Source organism: Sciurus vulgaris, assembly GCF_902686455.1.
Source record: "Sciurus vulgaris genome assembly, chromosome: 14".
In the NCBI taxonomy this organism is placed as follows: domain Eukaryota; kingdom Metazoa; phylum Chordata; class Mammalia; order Rodentia; family Sciuridae; genus Sciurus; species Sciurus vulgaris.
The window spans coordinates 85,862,833-85,882,605 of record NC_136475.1 but is presented as its reverse complement, the minus strand read 5'-3'; the positions used below and the strand labels follow the sequence as shown (position 1 = coordinate 85,882,605).

The window sequence follows — 19,773 nt, the reverse complement described above, 5'->3', positions numbered from 1 at the left end:
TAGAAATGTCTCCATCCGGGTTTGGATAACCTTCAAAGGTAGGAGTTGTGTATGTGTAGATTTATTCCAGGGAGAAATTCATGAGGACTGTGGTTATCCAAGTTATCAGATGTGGATTTCAGTTTGTTGGCATACAAACCTCCTTTTAGAACGGTGTTGGAGAATTCAAAGACCCACTGCACCGTGGGCCCCTCTGAGGTGTAAGGGAGACCTGACTCTGTACATCTGAGGTCCTTGAGTTTAGAGGGGTTGCCTAGGAAGGCACTGGGTTCCAGCAGGCTGCATTCTGACCTAGGCGTGAGCTCCCACCAGCCCTTCAGGTCCCGTCAGGACCTCTGTGGGGCCAGGTCTCAGGAGTCAGCTGTCTGCCATCAGCTCTCAGGTGCTGAAAAGCACATCTGCTCTCCACATCCTTGGTTTCTGCCTTGCCCCACCTGCTTTGGTCTGTGCCTCCCCACAGTCCCTGGCCTTGCCTCTTCCTTCTCTCTATGTCACAGCAACTTGATCCAGCTGGATAAAAAGAATGTCCACCTGCAACAGGGGGCAGAGCCAGACAACACTTTGGAAGACCAACTTTGGCCCAAATCTCTTGTCTCCTCCTCTTCCTTGGGCCTCTGCCCCTCCTGGTCCCTCTCCCAGGTGCCCAGTCCTGGGCTCTAGAGCTGCCTTCTCCCTTCAGGGAGGCAGCCCTGGCCTCCTTCTCTGCCCATCTCAGACTGAATTTTTTTTTTTAACCCAGATTGAATTTTAACAACTCTAATTAGATCCCTTAGTGCTCAGGTTGGCTCTGTTGAAAGGCTTGAAGCTGGACAGATTTGGCATCCAATCCCAGATCATCAGTTACAAGACGTTGGGCAGGTCACCAAATCCTCAGCCCCTTCCCTGTTACACAGACAACACGAACCATTTTGCAGGGTTGGTGGAAAGACAAGGAGTTGTTTCCCAGATGCCTCCCTAGGGTGGATGCCCCATAACAAGGGCCTTCCACTTTACTTAAAAAAGCCCCTTCACGCTTACTGAGTTCTAGACCTGAGAAAGAGATATTTATTCCTAAGCAGGACTGTCCTGAATCCTTTCTTTGTGCATGTCCCTGCTGATTCCACCAAAATTGAGCAGCTGGCAGTGGGTTACAACTGATTGCCATTGAAGTTCTACCCCTGAGTGTCTTGGACCACCTGAGGCTTCGATGCCTCCACTCCAGAGCATCTGGAGTGGTTTACTGCTCTATGAAAAGGGAAGACGGCATCTGCACTCCAGAGTCTGGTCAGCTGGGCAGACAGAAATCAGCAGACACACCCTGTTCTTGGATAGGAAGACTTAGAACTGCAAAGACACAGCTTTTCCTAAGCGAATGTTGGGGCTCAAAAGAGTCTCCATCAAAAGCTCATTGAGATTTGCTTGGTTTGGTTGCTTTGCCAGTTGACCTAATTATTTTGATGTTCCTCTGTAAGAAAACATTTTCAATAATAATCAAAAGAAGAAAAAGAGGAAAGTCGATGTTCTCTAAATATTGAAATGTATTATGAGCTGGCTATAACTAAGATACTACACTGTTGACAAAAGTATAGACTGCCAGTCAAAGAAGAAAAAAATCTAGATCAAACAAAGACCCCTGTGAATGGGATAAAGTGACATTTCAAGTCAGTAAGGAAAAAATAAGCTCCTCATTAATTCTTATAACAATTTTCTAGCCAATATACTCACAAAATATATGTGACTATTCAAAATTAAAGGAGAGAGGCAAGTTTCAGAAGAAAGTATAGGAGAATATTCTGAATCCCGGTGTGGGGAAGGCCTTTCAAAACATGACACCAGAAGTCATTTTAAAAAGTACTGATGCATTTGACATAAAAACCTAACTTTTGTGTAGAAAAAAAAAAAAAAAGAACACTAAAAATAAACAAATTTGCTTATGACTTTCCCAAAGAAAATACAAAAGATACTCAATCTCCCTAGAAGCCAGAGAAATACAAAATGTTTGGGTAATAACGTGGCATAATTTTTCTTCTGTCAGAGAAGAGAGCTCAGACCTAGTGCTGTCAAGGGTACAGCACTAATTAGCACCTTGATGAGCTACTGGACAGTCCTTGAGCAATATGGGTCGAAAATAAAATTTGTCCAACAATCCATGTTTAGGAAAAAAACAGATCAACCTAATAAATAGAAAACTTTTATTAAGGCATTAAAAATAATGAAGATGTTTTAAATAATTGAGAGTTAAATTTTGGTTACATAAGGCTGCAAGTGTCATGCAGTGGTAGAGTGCTTGCCTAGTATGCATGAGGCTTGGGTTTGATCCCCAGCATGAAGAAGAAAAAAAAAATTTGTTCAATAAATCATGGAGCATGCATACAATGGAATATTAACTAAAAAGAGGAGTATATATTTAAAGCCAGTAGCATGACTATACTTTCATGACATATCACTTAGTAAAAAAAAAAAAATCTAGTTAGACATCATAAATACGTGTGTGTGTGTGTGTGTGTGTGTGTGTGTGTGTGTGTGTGTGTGTGTGTAATGAGTGTGCTTGTGAACTTGTGGAGCTCCACACGGGCACATACTTAAACGTAACTAGAATAAAGGGAAGGCTTTTTATCAGCATGATTCACGGCTGTATCCCTGATGTGTGAAACTTGTCAGTGTTCAATAAATAGTTGCTGAATCAATGAATGAACTCCTCGAACAATGCTCACTGTTCATAATGGTTCTGAGTGGTAGGATTTTAGATAATTATTCCTCAATTGCTGTCTTCATAAATGTGTTTAAGATTGTCTCTTCATAAATGTGTTGTACCTTTGGCATCAGGGAAAAATGCTATTTTCTGAAAACGGAAGTGCTTTTTAAAAAAACAAACAATGAATCTCCTTCGATTATATGTTAAATAGATTACCCTTTGCAGAAGAATTATGAAAGACTTACGGAATGAAGAAACCAGCATTAAAATATCTCTTGGTTAATTTAGTATTAAAAGTAAGGAAAAACAACTATATATTGCCAGCTCTGGAGGAAGGTCACCTTCGCCTTCACATTAGTCAGGAGGTTTTGAGAACCTACCATGTTCCAGGCAGTAAGTCAGACCTGCCCTTCCTCTGGAGGCGGCCATGGCAGGACTCAGGGCAGGTGTGCAAACGCACCCTGAGGACAGCAGGTCAGATTGCTGCCATCGCTCAGGAAGGAAACCATTAATGCAGCTCGGGGTAGGAGAGCTGGGGTCTGGGCTTCAAAGGAAAGAGCAAAGTGACAGAGAACTAGCGGGAACCAATTGGCGGGGAGTGAGGGGAAATCCCAGCAGAGAAGGAAGTGTGGGTAAAGCATGGAAGAGCACTTTTGGAAAGACTTCCTATGGATCTGCACAGGCTTGGAGGGCCCAGGTGGGCTACAGAGAGGGAGCTAGAGAGGTTTCAGGGCCCAAGTCCAGAGAGCCTCGACCCGCAGAATGGCAGTGTGGGAGGGGAAGGTGGAGGAGCACCAAGCACAGAGAGGAGAGAAGTTCAAGGGTTCAATTCACATATGTTCTAGCTCATTCTGGGGCAGACGCAGGCAAAAATCAGTGCTGGCTTCCTGGGCCTGGGCATGAAATGGAGCGTGGGGGGCAGGGATTGAGGGTCACTCAGCTGAGTGCCCCCTTGGATTAATGCTCTCTTACTGCCATTGCGATATTCTCTGTAAATTTTGAACAAAAGGGCACCATGGTTTCATATCGCTCAAGGGCTCACAAATTAGGTCGCAGGCCCTAGCGAGACCAGAGGCAGACTTTGCATCTCAGATGACCAGGAGAAAGGGCAGCAGGGGCTACTGTCTCTCCCCACCCTGGCCTAGGGATTCTTCCCAACACATTGTCCAGAAAAGCAGTAACAAATCTGATGACCATGTACATTTTTGCCTGGGCTGGAGGAGATGCCCTGCGGGGTGTCAGAAGCAAAAATGAGGCCAAGGCAAAGACTCACTGTGCTCCTTCACCTCCCCTGACACCCTCGTTTCTTCTCCAGGATCAGAGACTCTTGGGGAGGAGTGGGGAGAGGAGGCAGACAGGTGTTTTGGTGTATTTGTATGTTTTCGTTCTTCCCGGAACACAGATACCATCACCACTGAACATGATTACCTCGCCACCAGAGTCAGACAGCTCACCCCAGCCCGCTGCTCCGGTGCGGCTTGCAGATCACCCAGGACCCTCCAGTCAGCACGGCCCCCCTCTCCTGCCCACGGGCCTGCTGCTAAGGAAGTCACGGCTGCTGCTTGGCTCTGCCCCGTGGTCAGATCCTGGCTGGCAGTTGGGTCTGAGTGGGGGATACTCAGCCTCCAGCTGCACACGCACACACACGTACACGCACGTGCACGTGCTCCCATACCCACCTCTGGGCACATGGGGCTTTGTTGCTGCCAAGGTGAGGGTTTCCTTCCACACATCTCAGCTTTGCTAGCTGCTTAGCAACAAGCCGGTGGGCAGAGCAGGAAATTAAATACCTCTCTGACTGCTGCAGCCACAGGGCTCCCACGGGAAAGGGCCACACAGGATGTCTGGGGCTGAAGGACAGGGGTGTGAAGCCCACACCCTCCAAAACACTGGGAGACCGGAGGCCGTAGAGTCAGGATTCTGGTGCTATGCCAGGAACTGCAGAGGCCTGCTGGGAGTGATGCTCCAGAAAATAGAATCCCTACAGAAATCTGTGGGTGGCAGGGAAGCTGCAGGGAGGGCTGATAACAGGTGGCAGGCAAAACGCAAAAAAAAATGTGAAATGGGATTCACCTTGGAAAGCGCTGGGTTCAGGTCATCCTTATGACCACCCCACAATGTCTCAACCTGGTTTCAGTTCTTGCTTTCAGAGTTTAAGGTCAAAAGCCCTCATCCCTAGGAGACCTGTAGGGCAGGTTATCCAGTTGCATTTCCTAAGTTCACATCTCAGCTTTGTTGTTTACCCTGTGATCTTGAGAAAGTGACTTCACCTCTCTGAGTTGTAATTTCCTCCTCTATGAGCCCTATCGCAAAGGTCTGTTGTGAGAATCAAGTTAAAACAGAGAGAAGGACTTAAAATTAGGTGTAGCGCATGGGTGTCAATCAGCGGGTGGCCAATTACACTGCTCTGGAATAAAGATACTTAGTCCTCAGAGACTAGACTACACCACAGACACCCACAATGCAGAGGGGAGGAGGAAGGGAAAAGAACTGCTTTTTATTTTTATTTACTTTCTATTTTTGAGCATCTTCTACGTGCTTGACCTCATACAAAAGGTTTCACATGAGTTTCTGCATCAACTCTTCCAGCTGCCCTGAGACTGGTCTTTTCACACCCATGGAAACTGAGGCTCAGAAGCAGAGGACTCTGCTCAAGGTCACACTTGGGAAGTGGAGCCAGGGACCAACATGGTCACTGTGGCTCTGTAGCCCTCACTCATTCCCCGGGATAATCTGCCTCTCCTATTGCTGCGCAGAGGCCGGGAAGATATTGATTTGTCTCTGAGTGATCAGGGTTTGCCAAAGAGAGCTTCTCCCTAGGGCGAAGTGTCAGGAATATTATGTAAAGCCGGCATGATTGCCATATAGCACCCCCTGGTGACAGTGCCCGGGATCAGGAAATATTAGTCAGAGTTTGGGAGAAACAGGGGGATGAAAGTACCAGGCACCTGGATTAGGAGGGCAACATGGATCCCAGCAAGCTCCACACACGAGCGGAAGGCCCAGCCACCCTGGCCTCCTATTGGCCGGGGAGACTCGTGGACACCAGGACAGGAAGAAAAATCTCTGCTGGTGCCTGAGGGCTGCAGCCTTCCTGCTTAACAAACCCCTGCTTCCCGGATCAAGAGAGGCCCGTGCTGTGACCTGTATGTATTCTTGAAGGTTTTGATGGTACAACATCCCATAATCAAAACACATCCTTTGCATCCTTAGCACTGAGAGCTGAGGGTTCAGGACCCAAGCCAGGAGCCACGTGAAGTTATTGAGCATTTGGAATGTGGCTGAGAGGAATTGAGATGTTCCACGCATGATAGAGACAGGTATTTCAAAGACTCAGGTGCAAAAATAGGCAAAACACCCCGTTAATATCTTTAATATCGATTCCATATGGAAATGATTCAGTTCTGATGTGTTTCGAATATAGTGGGTTAAAACAAGTACATTATTAAAATTAATTTCATTTGTATTTGTTTACCTTCTTAACATGGCTATTAGAAATTCGAATTGCACACGTGGTTTGAATATCTGGCTCAAAATATCTTTCTTTTGGGTAGGGCAGCTTCCGAAGGTATTCCTAATAAGCCTTGCTTCGAGGGGGTTTTAGCGATCCTAAAACATTTGCCTTTCTCTATCGTCGGAAATACCTGGAATGAGGACCCTTAAGCCATGTTGCTCCAACTCCTGCTTTACAGGCCAAGAAACCACGCCCTGAGAGGAGGAGCCATTCTGGTGCTTCGTGTTGCTGCCCACCTCCACCTGGCCCCAGCCCACCCCTGCCACCTGGGGCGGATGACCTGTTCCCAACTCCTCTTGCCCTGCCCTCCCCCCAGGGAAGGCACCTCTATCCCTGAGTCCGCGGAGGAAGACCTGGGAGCCTGGGGGATCTGCCCCGTGCTTTCCCTGCAGACTCAGAGATAAATATGGAACTGCAAGCCGAGAGCTTCCCCTGAGGAACCAGGGCTGCCTCGGCCTTTGATGCGCAAATAAGGAGGAAACCAGGGAAGAGGCTCCTCAGCCCCAGCCCAGCCCTCCTCTCCACCCTCCTGCCCCTGCTCCCCACCAGGCCAAACCCCGGGGCCACTCCTGGGCTGGGCTTTGGTTCCAGCACCTCCTGCTCTGCACGCAGGCCCCCAGCGCCACACACAGCCCAGCGGGCTGCCTTCTTCCTGCTACCTCTAGGACCCATCCAGCGCGGAGTGTGGTCTGAGAGAGGCAGCTCCCACCCCACGGAGAGAAGTGCCTCAGATGAGCAGAAGCGCCCTGAGAGCCCCGCCCAAGCCCGCTGAGTGAGAATCTGCATTTCCATAAGGCACCCAGGAGATGTGCCTGCGCACTGAGGTTTGAGCAGCCCAGCCCTGCTCACGCCGGTGAGATCAGTGTCCCGTTTACCTTGTTCCCACTGTGGTTGGTCTCGGTCGGTATCTGGCCCAGGGACAGGCTCGTGATGGATACTCGAACCACAGGCAGAACGACCTTTGCTGAGTCCTGAGATTGATGCAGCTCCTTCCCAGATGTGGTCCCACACAACTCCCGCCCCACCCGCTGCCTGGATCACACTAAGCCGGCAACCCTGGGCTCTGATCGGAGCCCCAAACCCGAAGCAATCTCTTGGCAACCTGCCTCCCCGAGCTTTGGAAGAGCTGCTGAGCTCCAGCTCTGCGATTTGGCTGCCTTTTCCTTGCTGGAGTGCCTGCAGGTGGTTCACTACAGGACAATGAAGATCTTGCCCTTTCTGACGTCTGAGTTCCTGTATTAGTTAGAGGGACATGGAATGTCTAGACCCAGCGCCAAACTGCTTGAGTTCAAATTCTGGGGCAAGTGACATAATATCCTGGTGCCTCTGTTTTCTTATCCATGTAATGGGAATAGCCCGTGTCACCGACCCTACAAGGTTGACAGAGGATTACAAGATTAACTATTGGTAATGTGTCTAATCAGCGCCTGACACTTGGAAAGTACAATAACGTTTAATTAAATAATTACCTTTTGTCAAAGGTAATGTTGAAAACTGCCGACTTAGAATCACAGGAGTTGGGAGAACCTCTGGGATTCATGGGGTGAAGGGCCATTGCCCCAGCTGCTCTGCAGAGGAGAGAGCCCTATAATCTCTCAGAATTTCTCATGTTGTAAAATCCTTTGCCTCAACCGAGTTACTGGTTTTGAGCAGATCTGGACTCTGCTTGACCTGGCTCTAAATGGCTTTGAAGGTACTAACAGGAAAGTTTAGATGCATCAGGATGCAGCCTATGCGTCCCACCAGGAAACCCCACGCCCATCAGTGGCTGGCTGTGCTCTCCTTGGATGGCCCGTGCTGCTAATTAACTTTGCCTGAGACTCTGAGTCTGCTTCCCTTACCACAGGGAGATTCTGGGCCACATTTATGCTTTTCTGCATCCCTCTCAGCACTGAGCCAGTACCTGGCACATAATAGGTACACGTGGGATGATAATTACTGACTGGTCACTCAATATATTTTTTTCATAAAAAAATGAAAGGACATCATCTCTGTATGTGTGCTTTAATATTCCTCAGTTTGGGGCACATACACAGAGTACAGTCTTGCTCGGACTATAATAATGCTAATAATAGCATCTTTTATTGCTGAACACCTATTCTGAACCAATCACAGTCCAGGACTCATTGCACATGGTGATCCTCACAGCATTCTTAGCAGGTCCATCTAGAAAAGGGAGCCACTGCCCCTTATTACCCAACTCTTCTCTGGAAGAACTGGTACCTATTCCTGGTCATTCTGATTTGATTTCAGTGCACTCTGCATTTAAACCCAGAAAACCCTGCAGCAACCCTCCCCTTCCTGACTCCAGTGTTCCTATGAAGAAACCAAGGCTTTGGAAAAGTTAAAAAACCCTTGCCCAGGCTCCTCTGTCTAGTAAACTGTAGAAACGATATTCAATCCCGGCATACCACCCTCATCTTTCTTCATGGTATGTCTTCTTTGCTTCTTGGTACATAACCAGATCTTGTCTTATGCCTCCAATGGCAGAGATGGGACTTTGTGGAGTTTGTATAATTTGGATAGAAGTCAAAGTCAGGGCATTAATGGAGGAAATGATAAATCTAGGGAACAGGTTGGAGTTGACAGGAAGACTCCTCCCTTCCAGGGAATAGAGGGCAAACCTTCTTGGTCAGTTGCCCTGAGATATTCTTTCCTCACAAACATGTTCAACTTCTGCAGCAGGAACCTCCCTACGATTGCTGTCACCAATTTGTTTTAACAGCTCTGTCTCCCCAGGATCCCAGACCCACTGGCCTAGGGCAATTTTTTTTTTTTTTTTTTTTTTTGGTGGTGGAGTCAAGTGAACTCAGGGGCACTTGACCACTGAGTCACATTTCCAGCCCTATTTCATATTCGTATTTTATTTAGAGACAGGGTCTCACTGAGTTGCTTAGCACCTCACTTTTGCTGAGGCTGGCTTTGAACTGGCGATCCTCCTGCCTCAGCCTCCTGAGCCACTGGGATTACAGGCTTGTGCCATGGTGCCCAGTCCAGGGTAATTTAAACAGGATTCTAAGATGCAGCCAGCTGAGCAGTCTCATTATGTTCACCGTGATGCTGTGAAATTAGCTGGGCGTAGGATGAAATGAGAATTGACCTTGAATAGACCACTTCATTCTTGTGGGGGAGACAAATAAAAGTTTCAGAAGCAGTTGTGAATTTGTTGTTCCACCTCTTTTGAGCAATTAATGAGAACACCTTTCCCCAAGCAGCTGCACCCCCACCAGCATCTCCAAAGATCCTGAACTCCTGCCTTGTTTCAAAACCCAGCTCACTTTAAAAACTTAATGAAACAGTCTTCTTTCTAATCTAGCAGACTGGCACTAAAGGGAAACACTTGACAATTTCCAGAACATGATGTGCTATGGACCTCCTATTTTGGTGACAAATGGGAACCAACCACAAGTTTGTGGCTCAAGATTATTCATCAAGAGGAGTACCGGAGGAATCTCCTTCCCCAAATCAAGATGCCATTGACACAGTCTGCAGGACAAATAGTGCATTGAACAGAAGAGAGTTCATTTGACTTTCAAGTCTGTATAACCGATGATCCCTTCAGGGTCTGTGACACTGTCAGTGGGACAGGGATGGAGGTAGAAATAGAGATAGAGAATAGACTTGAATTTAGTGTGGGTGTGGAGATGATACCGCCGTTCACCGGTGATGAGTTCTGCTCCTTCTAATGTTGAAGATTGAACACTAGAGAAGCAGCCAAGGCAAGCAGATTAAGCAGGTTTTATTTAAAGGTAATAATACAGACTTCTCCCAGCAGGAAGAAGGGGGCCATGGCTGATGTTCTAAAGTCCCAAGAAGTGAGCGCATCCTCCATCTTTTATAGGTTAAATTCTCTTTTGTTCTCCAGTTCTCTCCTTCCCTTATCTCTCCTTCCTGCCTACGTGACTAGGCCTGGTTTTGCATTAAGTGAGAAGCCATGGGCAGGGGGAGGGACAAGGTGATTCAGGCAGGCAAGGGCCCAGGGGGCATTAATTAGCAGCTTCTTGCTTGCAGTCCTTGATAAAGGCAGGTAAATTTGGTAATCAATGGGCTCCGGAGATCCTTGACATTCCATTCTCCCAGGGGCAGTCTCCACTTCCAGAGGCAGGTGGCTTCGTGGCTTCATTTCCTCGAATTGACCCGATCCCCTATTTCTACACTAACTACCTGTCCTTAATTCTGGCTTCAGAGATACGATTAGATTAAAAACAGACTTAGACATAGAGATACATATGCTCGCTTCGGCAGCACATATACTAAAATTGGGACGATACAGAGAAGATTAGCATGGCCCCTGCGCAAGGATGACATAGGGATACATAAAGAGATATTCACCTTCAGAATCTGATCCTACAATAAGGGCATGAGACACAAGGGACAGTTGGTGTAGGCACTTTGGTTAATAACAAATCCAAAAACCACAAAAGTAGCATCTATTAATTATTTTATTTTCTTTGTTCTCCAATTTTTTTTTTGGTTGCGGGCACTGAACTTAGACGCACTCGGCACTCTGTCACTGAGCCACATTCCCAGCCCTGTTCTGTATTTTCTTTAGAGACAGGGTCTCACTGGGTTGCTTAGTGCCTCATTTTTGCTGAGACTGGTTTTGAGCTCACGATTCTCCTGCCTCAGCCTCTGGAGCCACTGGGATTATAGGCATGCACCACTGCACCCAGCTTCCAATATTTATTTATTTATAGTTTACTTCCAGGATCAGAAAAAGCTAAGTGAAACAGAGGTAGAAGGAAGGTTGAAGTTTATCTGACTTGTTCCTCCTTTTACATCAAGGTAAATGAAGTCCTCAGAGAGAAGATGGCTGTAAGCTCAGGGGCACGGTTAGCGGCCAAATAAAATCGGGCAGAAAGCGGAGGAAGCAAGCTTTATTAGAATTTGGCCCTCAGGTGAAATTCCCAGCCCCCCAGGGGGCCGGGGTAGGGAGCCGGAGAAAAGCACAAGTGGCGCTGGCTGCCCAGGGTCTTTATAGGCTGGAATGGGCGGGGGTCCTGCTGAGTGACAGGTGGAGTTAAGGGACTTAAGGGTCAGCAGGTGGAGTTAAAGGTCAGTGGAGTTAAGGTTCAACAAGTGAAGTTAAGAGTCAGTGGAATTAAGGGTCAACAGGTAGAGTTAAGGGTCAGTGGAGTTAAGGGTCAACAGGTGGAGTTAAGGGTCAGTGGAGTTAAGGGTCAACAGGTGGAGTTAAGGGTCAGTGGAGTTAAGGGTCAACAGGTAGAGTTAAGGGTCAGTGGAGTTAAGGGTCAACAGGTGGAGTTAAGGGTCAGTGGAGTTAAGGGTCAACAGGTGGAATTAAGGGTCAGTGGAGTTAAGGGTCAACGGGTGGAGTTAAGGGTCAGTGGAGTTAAGGGTCAGTGGAGTTTTCTTGTCCGTTTGATGGATCACCGTTTGGCGCGCTGCCCTTCATCTCAGTTGCTCCGCTCTCTCTCCTACAGTCGCCCAAATTCCGACCTAACAATGGCTTGACCTTAGTCACACCCGGACACCCCGCCTCTCAGTCCAGCATCTTTTCTCCACAGCAAGTTGCTTCCATTATCCATCCTGGTACAAGAAGCACTTATAAAGTACCTACGGTATAGGGCATATGCATGCTGAGAGACCTGGTCAAGGACATAAGTAAAAATGGTTTTCCCGAGAGGGAAAGGTCCCGTCTCTAGAAATTTAGTCTAAGACAAATTTCTTCTCCAATGATATATGCAACTGTGCAATAACCATGAGCTAATAGTACTTGTCTTGCAATAAAGACCGCAGTGCAATAGAAAATGCATCCTGTTACCCAGAGGACCAGTGGAGAGCCAGCTCTGAGAAGCCACTCAGGACCTGGGTGGCCCACGGGAGTAGGAGCAGGGTTTGTTCTTGACCTCCTCCTGGGGCACCCACGAGGGGTAGGAGCTCCCATCTGGGCTGCATCCACTCTGATGCATTGCCTCGCTGGAGGGCAGGGACCAGGACCCGCTTCTTATGCTGAAAGCTTCTCCTCACCCTCCTCCCGCCCACACAGAGCTCAGCATACAGCCTGGCACCATGGAGCTTTTGCGAGTATCTGTTGAATGAACACTTTGGCAGGAAATTGTTTTTGGACTCACCATTTCTAATTAAGGGGAACTGTCTCTCTCCTCTTCCCATGCACGTGACCAAGTGCATGTGCCGCTCTGGGATGATTCACCCCTTGTGAATCATCAGCTAAAGTAGTAACGAGAATAGTCTGAAGGCCAAATGGCGAGCCTTCTTTAGCACAGCTGGCGTAAGGAAACTTCACAACTCATTGCAACCCTGTGACTGGCCATTTGCCGCTGGCTCCACAGGACTAAAAAAACACCTGCTGCTGAGTCACTTGTTCATCTGACAGACATTTACTGAATACCTACTGTGTGCCTGGCCGTGTACCAGACACCAGGGATTACTCTGGTGGCGAACGCAAACCACTCCCTGCCCCCATCTAACTTCCAGCCAAATGGGAGAAAGGCTGTGAGCCCTTCTTCACAACTCTGATAAGTGTCACCAAGAAGGGAACCCAGTGACCTACATGCAGTAAGTGGGCTTGATCTGTGCTCAGAGAGGGCTTTCCTAAAGAAAGAAAGGCCCAATTAAGGGCCAAAGAAGGAATGGAGTTAACTGGGTCAACCGCAGAAAAGGAGCCTTTCAGACACCTGCAGAAGCATGACTAAGGTCCCACAGCCTGCCTGGGACCAGAGATCACAGTCAGGGCCCCAGAGTGAAGGAAGCCTTGGAGCCAGCAGCAGAGAGGACCAGTAGCAGGACACAGAGGTGGGGTCAAGACCAGAGGGTCTTGGAGACCAGCATTGTGTGGAGGATAGATGGGAGGGCCTGAGAGCAGAGCTGAGAGATGAGGCACGTGTAATGTCAGTGGGTCTGGGAAGGCCATCAAGGCAACAGGGCCTGTCCTGCCTTAGACCTCATGGGTATGAAGAGTTGGGAGCAAAACCGAATACCAAGTTAACCCTCGAGGACGCCATGTCACCCAGCACCCCAGCTCCTGAGCATCGAGACCCCAACACCAACCACCTGCTTCCCAGGGTGCAGGAAGTCTGCTCAAGAGACTGGACACCACACTGAGAGCCTCAGTCCTCAGGGTGGGGAGTTGGAAGCCATTTGCTGGAGGCAGGCAAGCCACATGGGCTGAAAGCAAAGAGCAGATGGATGGTGTGAGCCACAGACCCCCTCTAGGGTCCCTGAGTGTGACCAAGGGAGGTCAGGACCCCAGAGTCCAGGAACCTGTCTTCAGGGCTAATGGAGAAGGATGAAGAGACTTCAGTTGGTGGGCAGCAAGGCCGGAGAGCTGGGGCTTTGACCAAACCAATGCTGGGCTTGGTCCCACCCCAGCCCCTTAGTGGTATGACCAGTTACCTAGAATAATGGCCCTCCGCCGAGTCCTGAACTTGCTGCAGAATTCAGCTGAGACAGCCTATGTAAAGGACCTGCTTTGGGCCTGGATTTCTGAGTCACTCGTGGGATGATCACTGCTGTGTTGGTAGCAGGACCTAAAGAGTGGGTCCAGGCCCAGGTCATGCATTCGGGGCTGGAAGCCCTGTTGACCCCAGCAAGGTGAAGGAAGTGACCTCAGAGCTAGAGCAACCATACCCCAGGGGTGCGATAAAGAAGATCCCTGGCTTGGGGAAGTGACTGTGTGTTCACAGGCATTCAGACATTTGAGAACAAAGAACATAGAAGGGACTGAGTGGCGGTGTTTTAAAAGCACCTGGGGTCTAGGAGGGACTGACCTCCTGCCTCTCTGTGACTGATCCTCCCACGTTGGGTCTCATCATGAGCTTTACTTCGGGCCAACTGATGGGCAAAGATCCATGCCCAGGTCTGAGGCTGCCTGGCCTTGGCCAGGAGCTGGGCCCAGGGCAGAGCCCTGGAGAAAGACTGCCCTCTACAGTTGGCTTGCTGCTCCTGGCTGCACACCAGCCATCACAGGGGGCTGGACAGGCCTGGCTCAAGGCCTGGCTTGCGCAGACCTCCCCGCCCCAGGTCAGGCTGGGGGCTACTGGGAGAGCCCCATCCTCCATCACACCGAGCAGGGAGCACACCGTGATCTCGGGAGAGGGAGAGACTCTGGGAGGAAACCGATCTAGTCCAACTGCTAGAGATATAAGGGCAATAAGAAGGTGCAGAGGGGGCTGGGGTGGGGGCAGAGGAGGACCGCAGCCGGGGCTGGTGCCCAGGGCTTCGCAGTCACTTCTTGTTAAGCCATCACACAACCTTTCTGTGGCCACTCTGGTCTGGAGGGCTAATGACACGACTCACATTCACCACACCATGTCTTGTATCACTCAACACCTCTTAGAGGAAATGCAGCTGTTAACATTCACAGCTGGATAGACTCTAGAGAGAAAGGAACACAGGGATGGCCAACTTCTATAGGAAGTTTTGCAATGGAGCTGGTTGATCAAGCAAGAAGCCTGTTCTCTGCCTAGGAAGCACAGAGACAGCAAGCATCTCCTGGGGCCCTTCTCCTACCCACCGGACCATTGTCCCTTCAGGGGAGGGGCGTGGAGCAGGGAAGACCCATGTGATTCCGAACATTTCTGACCCTTAAACTCGAAGCTATGATGAAGAGCAATGAATTATCAGCAGCCTGCTTGTGGGGGGAAGAGGCTACATACTAAGTTTTTTTAAGTGTCAACCTCATAGTATCAGCTCCAATACTTTTTTTTTTTTTTTTTTTTGTGGGTCTATATGCTTTACAATTTATCATAGGGAAATTTTATACTGATTTATGAGGTAGTTGGATTAATATGTTTTTCCTCCACTATCCTTTTTCTTTTTATTTTCATCTGCTAACATAGCTATTGGCACATAGTAGCTGCTTGATAAATATTTGTTGAGTTAAAGACTGAATGAGTCGTTAAAAATATCCCTTGGTAGCATTTTGGTAAATTCCCTGCAGTACAGGCTGCTGCCAGCAGGTGAAGATAAACACAGCAGAGGATTCCAAGCTTTAGAGGCAATGGAGGGACAAGAATTATATCAGTCTTCATCAAATGTGGACTTAAGTTGATTTCCTCAACTACTTGATCAAGACAGATCTCAAGGTGTAGCAGAAGTGGTCAGACAGGTCTGCATTTCAATCCTGTCTCTGCCACAGACAGCCTGGAACCTTTGTCTTTCAAACGCTTGTTTATCATCTGCAAAATGGAATTTACAGTGTTAGGTTTTGTTATAAGAACTAAAGGAGATAAATAACCCTTATGTATATTGTATAAATCAATAGATGCACTTTTTCAAGCTCAACAGGTTTTATCTATTACTAGTCATTAGTTTGTAGTTAGTGCTGCCACCAAAAATTATTTCCATATCAACATTTAAATCCAGGAGTTGAAGCAAAATATATTGAATTTACAAAACAAAACAAATTTCAAGCAACAGCATGTGAAGAACATGTGTACTTCTCAGGCCCTGTTGTCCTCCAAAAGAAATGAGTGAGTTCAAGACCCCGATTTCTTTCTAGAGATTGAAATCTCTGTGGCTTTATTTTCCCATGATGATACATTCAGAGTTGGATCATTACATCGAAAAAGGGGAGCATTTTCCTATTAGAAAAACTCAAAGCATTCAGAACATGATAGGATGAGTTTTCAAGGGAAACAACCCCTGCAGACATTCGAGGGCCCTTGAGCACACTCAGTTCTGCCCAAGTCAGTGAACAGACCTTCTGCAAGACGCAGGTGACTTTTAGAGCTCAAAATCTGTGTCCAATTTTTCTCTGAAGGATTCCCAGGTTTAAATTAATTTTTAATATACAGACCTCAGGTACTCAGCTATTTTTAGATAAAACTGTCAAAGATCCCTTAACTTAAAAGTATGCTGTGAGAAGAAAGTGAAGGCATTACATGCCAGAGACCTACAGGAATGAGGGGAAAAGCCCCCTGTGCTCACGTCACTGCCCACAGGCTAGTGGAAGCTGCACTGGGGGGACTGGGAATCTGCCTATGGCTCACTCAAGGTCAGATCTCAGGAACCAGCTACACCCCAGCCCCTAACCATAAGGCAGATGATCACATCAGCAAACAGCCCCCTCCCAGGAAGGGAGGAAGGCCGCTCACGCACAAGGTGTGTGAAGAGCAAACTTGTTTAATTCGAATTTTTTAGGTTCAAAATTGCTCAGTTCTAAACTCAGCATGTGCCATCCTGTCCTCAGGTCCAGACCCTAAGTACCGTTGGGAAATGGGTGGGAATTGTGCGGAGCTGGTCAAAGAGGATGGCAAACTCTTCCCTCCAGGGTCCCCCTCCTGGAGCCCCTGCCCACTCCCGTATTTACCAGATAACATGACCGTGGCACAAGCTGGGTTTCCCATTAACTGTGTGGTCCCAGAGCGCGGGGACTTTGAGGTATTGGCCTCTGTATCCCCAGCACCTATGACAAGGGCCTGGCGAGAGAAAGGTCTCAATGAAGTCTGATGAATAATGAAGAATGAAGGAGAGCAGGAGTGGAAAACATGTCCAGAATGAGGAAACAAAGGGTGACATTGTCTTTCACAGTCACAGAAAGATACTTTTGAAGGAAAAAGAAGTGGTCCTTGTCTTAACTAGCTTTTTTGCCCCTGAGACCAAAAAACCTGACTAGAACAATTTTAAGGGAGCTCATGGTTTTAGATGTCTCAGTCCATACATGGCTGACTCCATTCCTCAGGGCCAGAGGGTGAGGAAATAAGAACATCATGGTGGAAGGAGGTGGTGGAGGGTGTGGGGGAGGAAAGCGGCTCAAGATATCACACCAAGAAGCCGATCAACAAGGACAAAATATGCACCCCAAAGGCACATCCCCAGGGCCCACCTCTTCCAGCCACTCCCCACCCGCCTACAGTTATCACTTAGTTAATCCCTTTCAGGGGATTAATTCACTGATCTCATAACCCAATCGTCTCACCTCTAAACCTTCTTGCATTGTCTTATGCATTAGCTTTTGGGGAACAGTTACCTAAACCAAAATAGTCCTCAAATTATTATTTTCTGAGTTACTAAAATGATTGCTATTGCTTGAAACCACTAAATGTTGGGATAAATTGCTGCACTGTAATAGCAACCGAAACAGGTGACTCTAAGTGCTGCCAAAACCCAAGTCTACAGCAACCTCTCCTGCCCCTGGAATGCGGGTCTCCTCTCAGGACCTCGCATGCTGAATCCTTTTGTGGAAAGGCATATTTATTTCTGGGGGAATTTTTTTCCCCTTCCATTGTGCTTTGGGGTGTAGGAGGAGGGGTAGCAGCACTGAGCACAATGCAGAGATGCTCAGGGAGAAAGATGTCTCCATGTCCCCAAAGGGAGACAGCCATGGGGACAGAGGGAAGCTGGCCAGCTGGTCCCCTTAGCCAGCAGCATGGCTTAGAAAGAAATAAGAACACGAGTGAGCCACCTCACTCGTGATGTGCTGTAATGTGCTGTAGCCCCTGTAGTTGCTGGTTTTATTCATCCAGAACCAGAACCACAGACTCTGCCTTCTGCTTTGAATAGCACATGGTTTGTTTTTGTGTTTGACTTTGAGGTACGTCAGCCTGTTAGAGGTCAGAACCACCTGCTGTTTGTGATGGGCCTAGGTTCCTGTCCAGAGAGACCCAAGCCAGCCCAGACCGACGCTCTCGGGTCTTATCTCCTCTGGGTCTCTGCCTCCTTTTTCTCTGCCTGTCCATTTTCTGTCGCCCACGCACCCTCCATGACTGCTGGTTCTGTGAAGAAACCTCTTTATGTCTCTCGAAAATAAGCCCAGTCATGTTCTATTTTTAATGGGTTTTAAATGTCTGTTCTGCAAAAGAAAAGTCCCTGTAAAAAGAAGTTAGAAGCCAGAACTCACTGAGGGAGGAGAGGAGTTTGTGTTGGGCTCCGGAGCTGGTGGGGGAGAAGCCATGTCCAGCAATCTCTCTCCCGCCCCATGGGGCAGTGAATCCAGATTGGCACCACAGGGTGGTGCCTAGTTCCCAGGCACCACCTTGCCAGGCGGGCTGCCTGCCTCAGTTGCCCCAGGGGGAAAAATGACCAGAGGAGACACATAGGAGGAGCTAGCAGCACCCTGTGTGCTTGTTGACTGATTCCAGGGCCTCATCAACCCCAAAGCCACGGGTCACCAGCATCTCTCAAAAGAAAGGGGCAGTGCCTGTGTGAGAGGACACATGCCTTCTGCCTACCCTCCGCACAGAAGCACGGGGATGGGAGCAGGCCCGCCCTGGGCCTCCACTGCCCTGGACTCTCTAGGCCAAGGCCAGGGCACTTCACTTCCTTCCCTGCAGACCCCTGACCTGTGTGTTCTGCTTCGCAGTTCTTCCCGTACGGAGATGCCTCCAAGTTTGCCCAGCATGCCTTCCGAACCTTCGACAAAAACGGGGACGGCACCATCGACTTCCGGGAGTTCATCTGCGCCCTGTCCATCACCTCCAGGGGCAGCTTTGAGCAGAAGCTCAACTGGGCCTTCAACATGTATGACCTGGACGGCGACGGCAAGATCACCCGGGTGGAAATGCTGGAGATAATCGAGGTGGGCTCCAGAGGGGACCATGCCCAGGGCAGCCCGAACGGCTTCCTTGGGCCTGTGCTTAGGTGGCTTCTGTTCTTCCCTGCCTGGAGCCACACTGGTTGCACATCAGGCCTCCACTTGCCCTGCTTCTGTTCCCCACAGCAGCACAGCTCAGGGAGAAGTCACAGAACCCAGTATCGGCCTCTTCCTGTTAACAAGCAGGTGGCCTTTTAACCACCTGCTCACTGACCACAAGGTCTTCCACAAACACAAAAGACTACTGAACGCAAAAGTGTGATCAGGTAGTTTCCCTGGCCTTGGTGGCCCTGCTCTGCTGGACAGGGTACTTTTCCTTATACCAGCTTCTGGGGTTGGGCTTCAGATTCAGCCAGGGGTTCCGGAGTACCTCCTTCCGGTTTCTCACCATTCCCCAGCCTCCAGGGGTCTTTTAAAGCTGTGTTTGCAATTACCCAGGATTCCTCTGCCCTCTGCTCTGGCTGGATCTTCCCTGCTCTTCAGGCTTGGTAGCCTTCTTGATTCTCCTCCAACCTCCATCTCACTTAGGCCTTCTCCTCTTCTCCCTCGCCTAGGATGCCCTCTGTCCCCTCCCCCACTATGTTCACCTCTGCCCACATCTCTCCTCCCAGCAAGGCCTTCTTTCCAGCACTTCCACCCATCTGACCTCTCACCAAGAAGGTTTCCTGTCACAGCATTTATCACCCACTCCAAATGGCCCTGTGTAACAGAGTCCATCATAGAACATACACTCTGGGGAGAAAGACTCTCAGCTCACTGCTGTATTATCCCAGGCCCGGGCCTTGATCCTGCAACCTAGAAGGCACTCTGCAGCTGATGCCTGCCCAGTGGCTTTTCTCTGAATGTATAAGTGTGCTGGCCCACCCCTGCTCTGGCCGCTACAACCTGGGGAGAGAAATGCACTGCTTGCTGTAGGCAAGAGTCCATCCTGGAGCTGGGGTGAAGGGCACCCAACCCCAAGGGCAGAAATTCAGGAGGGGCGGGTCCCCAGATGAAAACTGGTAATGATGTTAAGAAAAGCAGCCAAAACCTGAGTATCCCAAACCCTCAGTACCAGGCTGCTCCTGG

The 19,773-nt window shown here is 48.8% G+C and overlaps 1 protein-coding gene across 2 annotated transcripts in view; it reads left to right on the top strand.

The window, feature by feature from the left end:
* The window catches only part of VSNL1 (visinin like 1), a 108,043-nt gene that overhangs the window by 81,666 nt on the left and 6,604 nt on the right, over window positions 1–19,773 (top strand). For both annotated transcript variants that reach the window (XM_079111147.1, XM_079111146.1), the window contains exon 3: window positions 18,475–18,690. In XM_079111147.1, coding sequence (XP_078967273.1) covers window positions 18,475–18,690 — 216 coding nt within the window. The remainder of the gene's footprint in view (window positions 1–18,474; window positions 18,691–19,773) is intronic.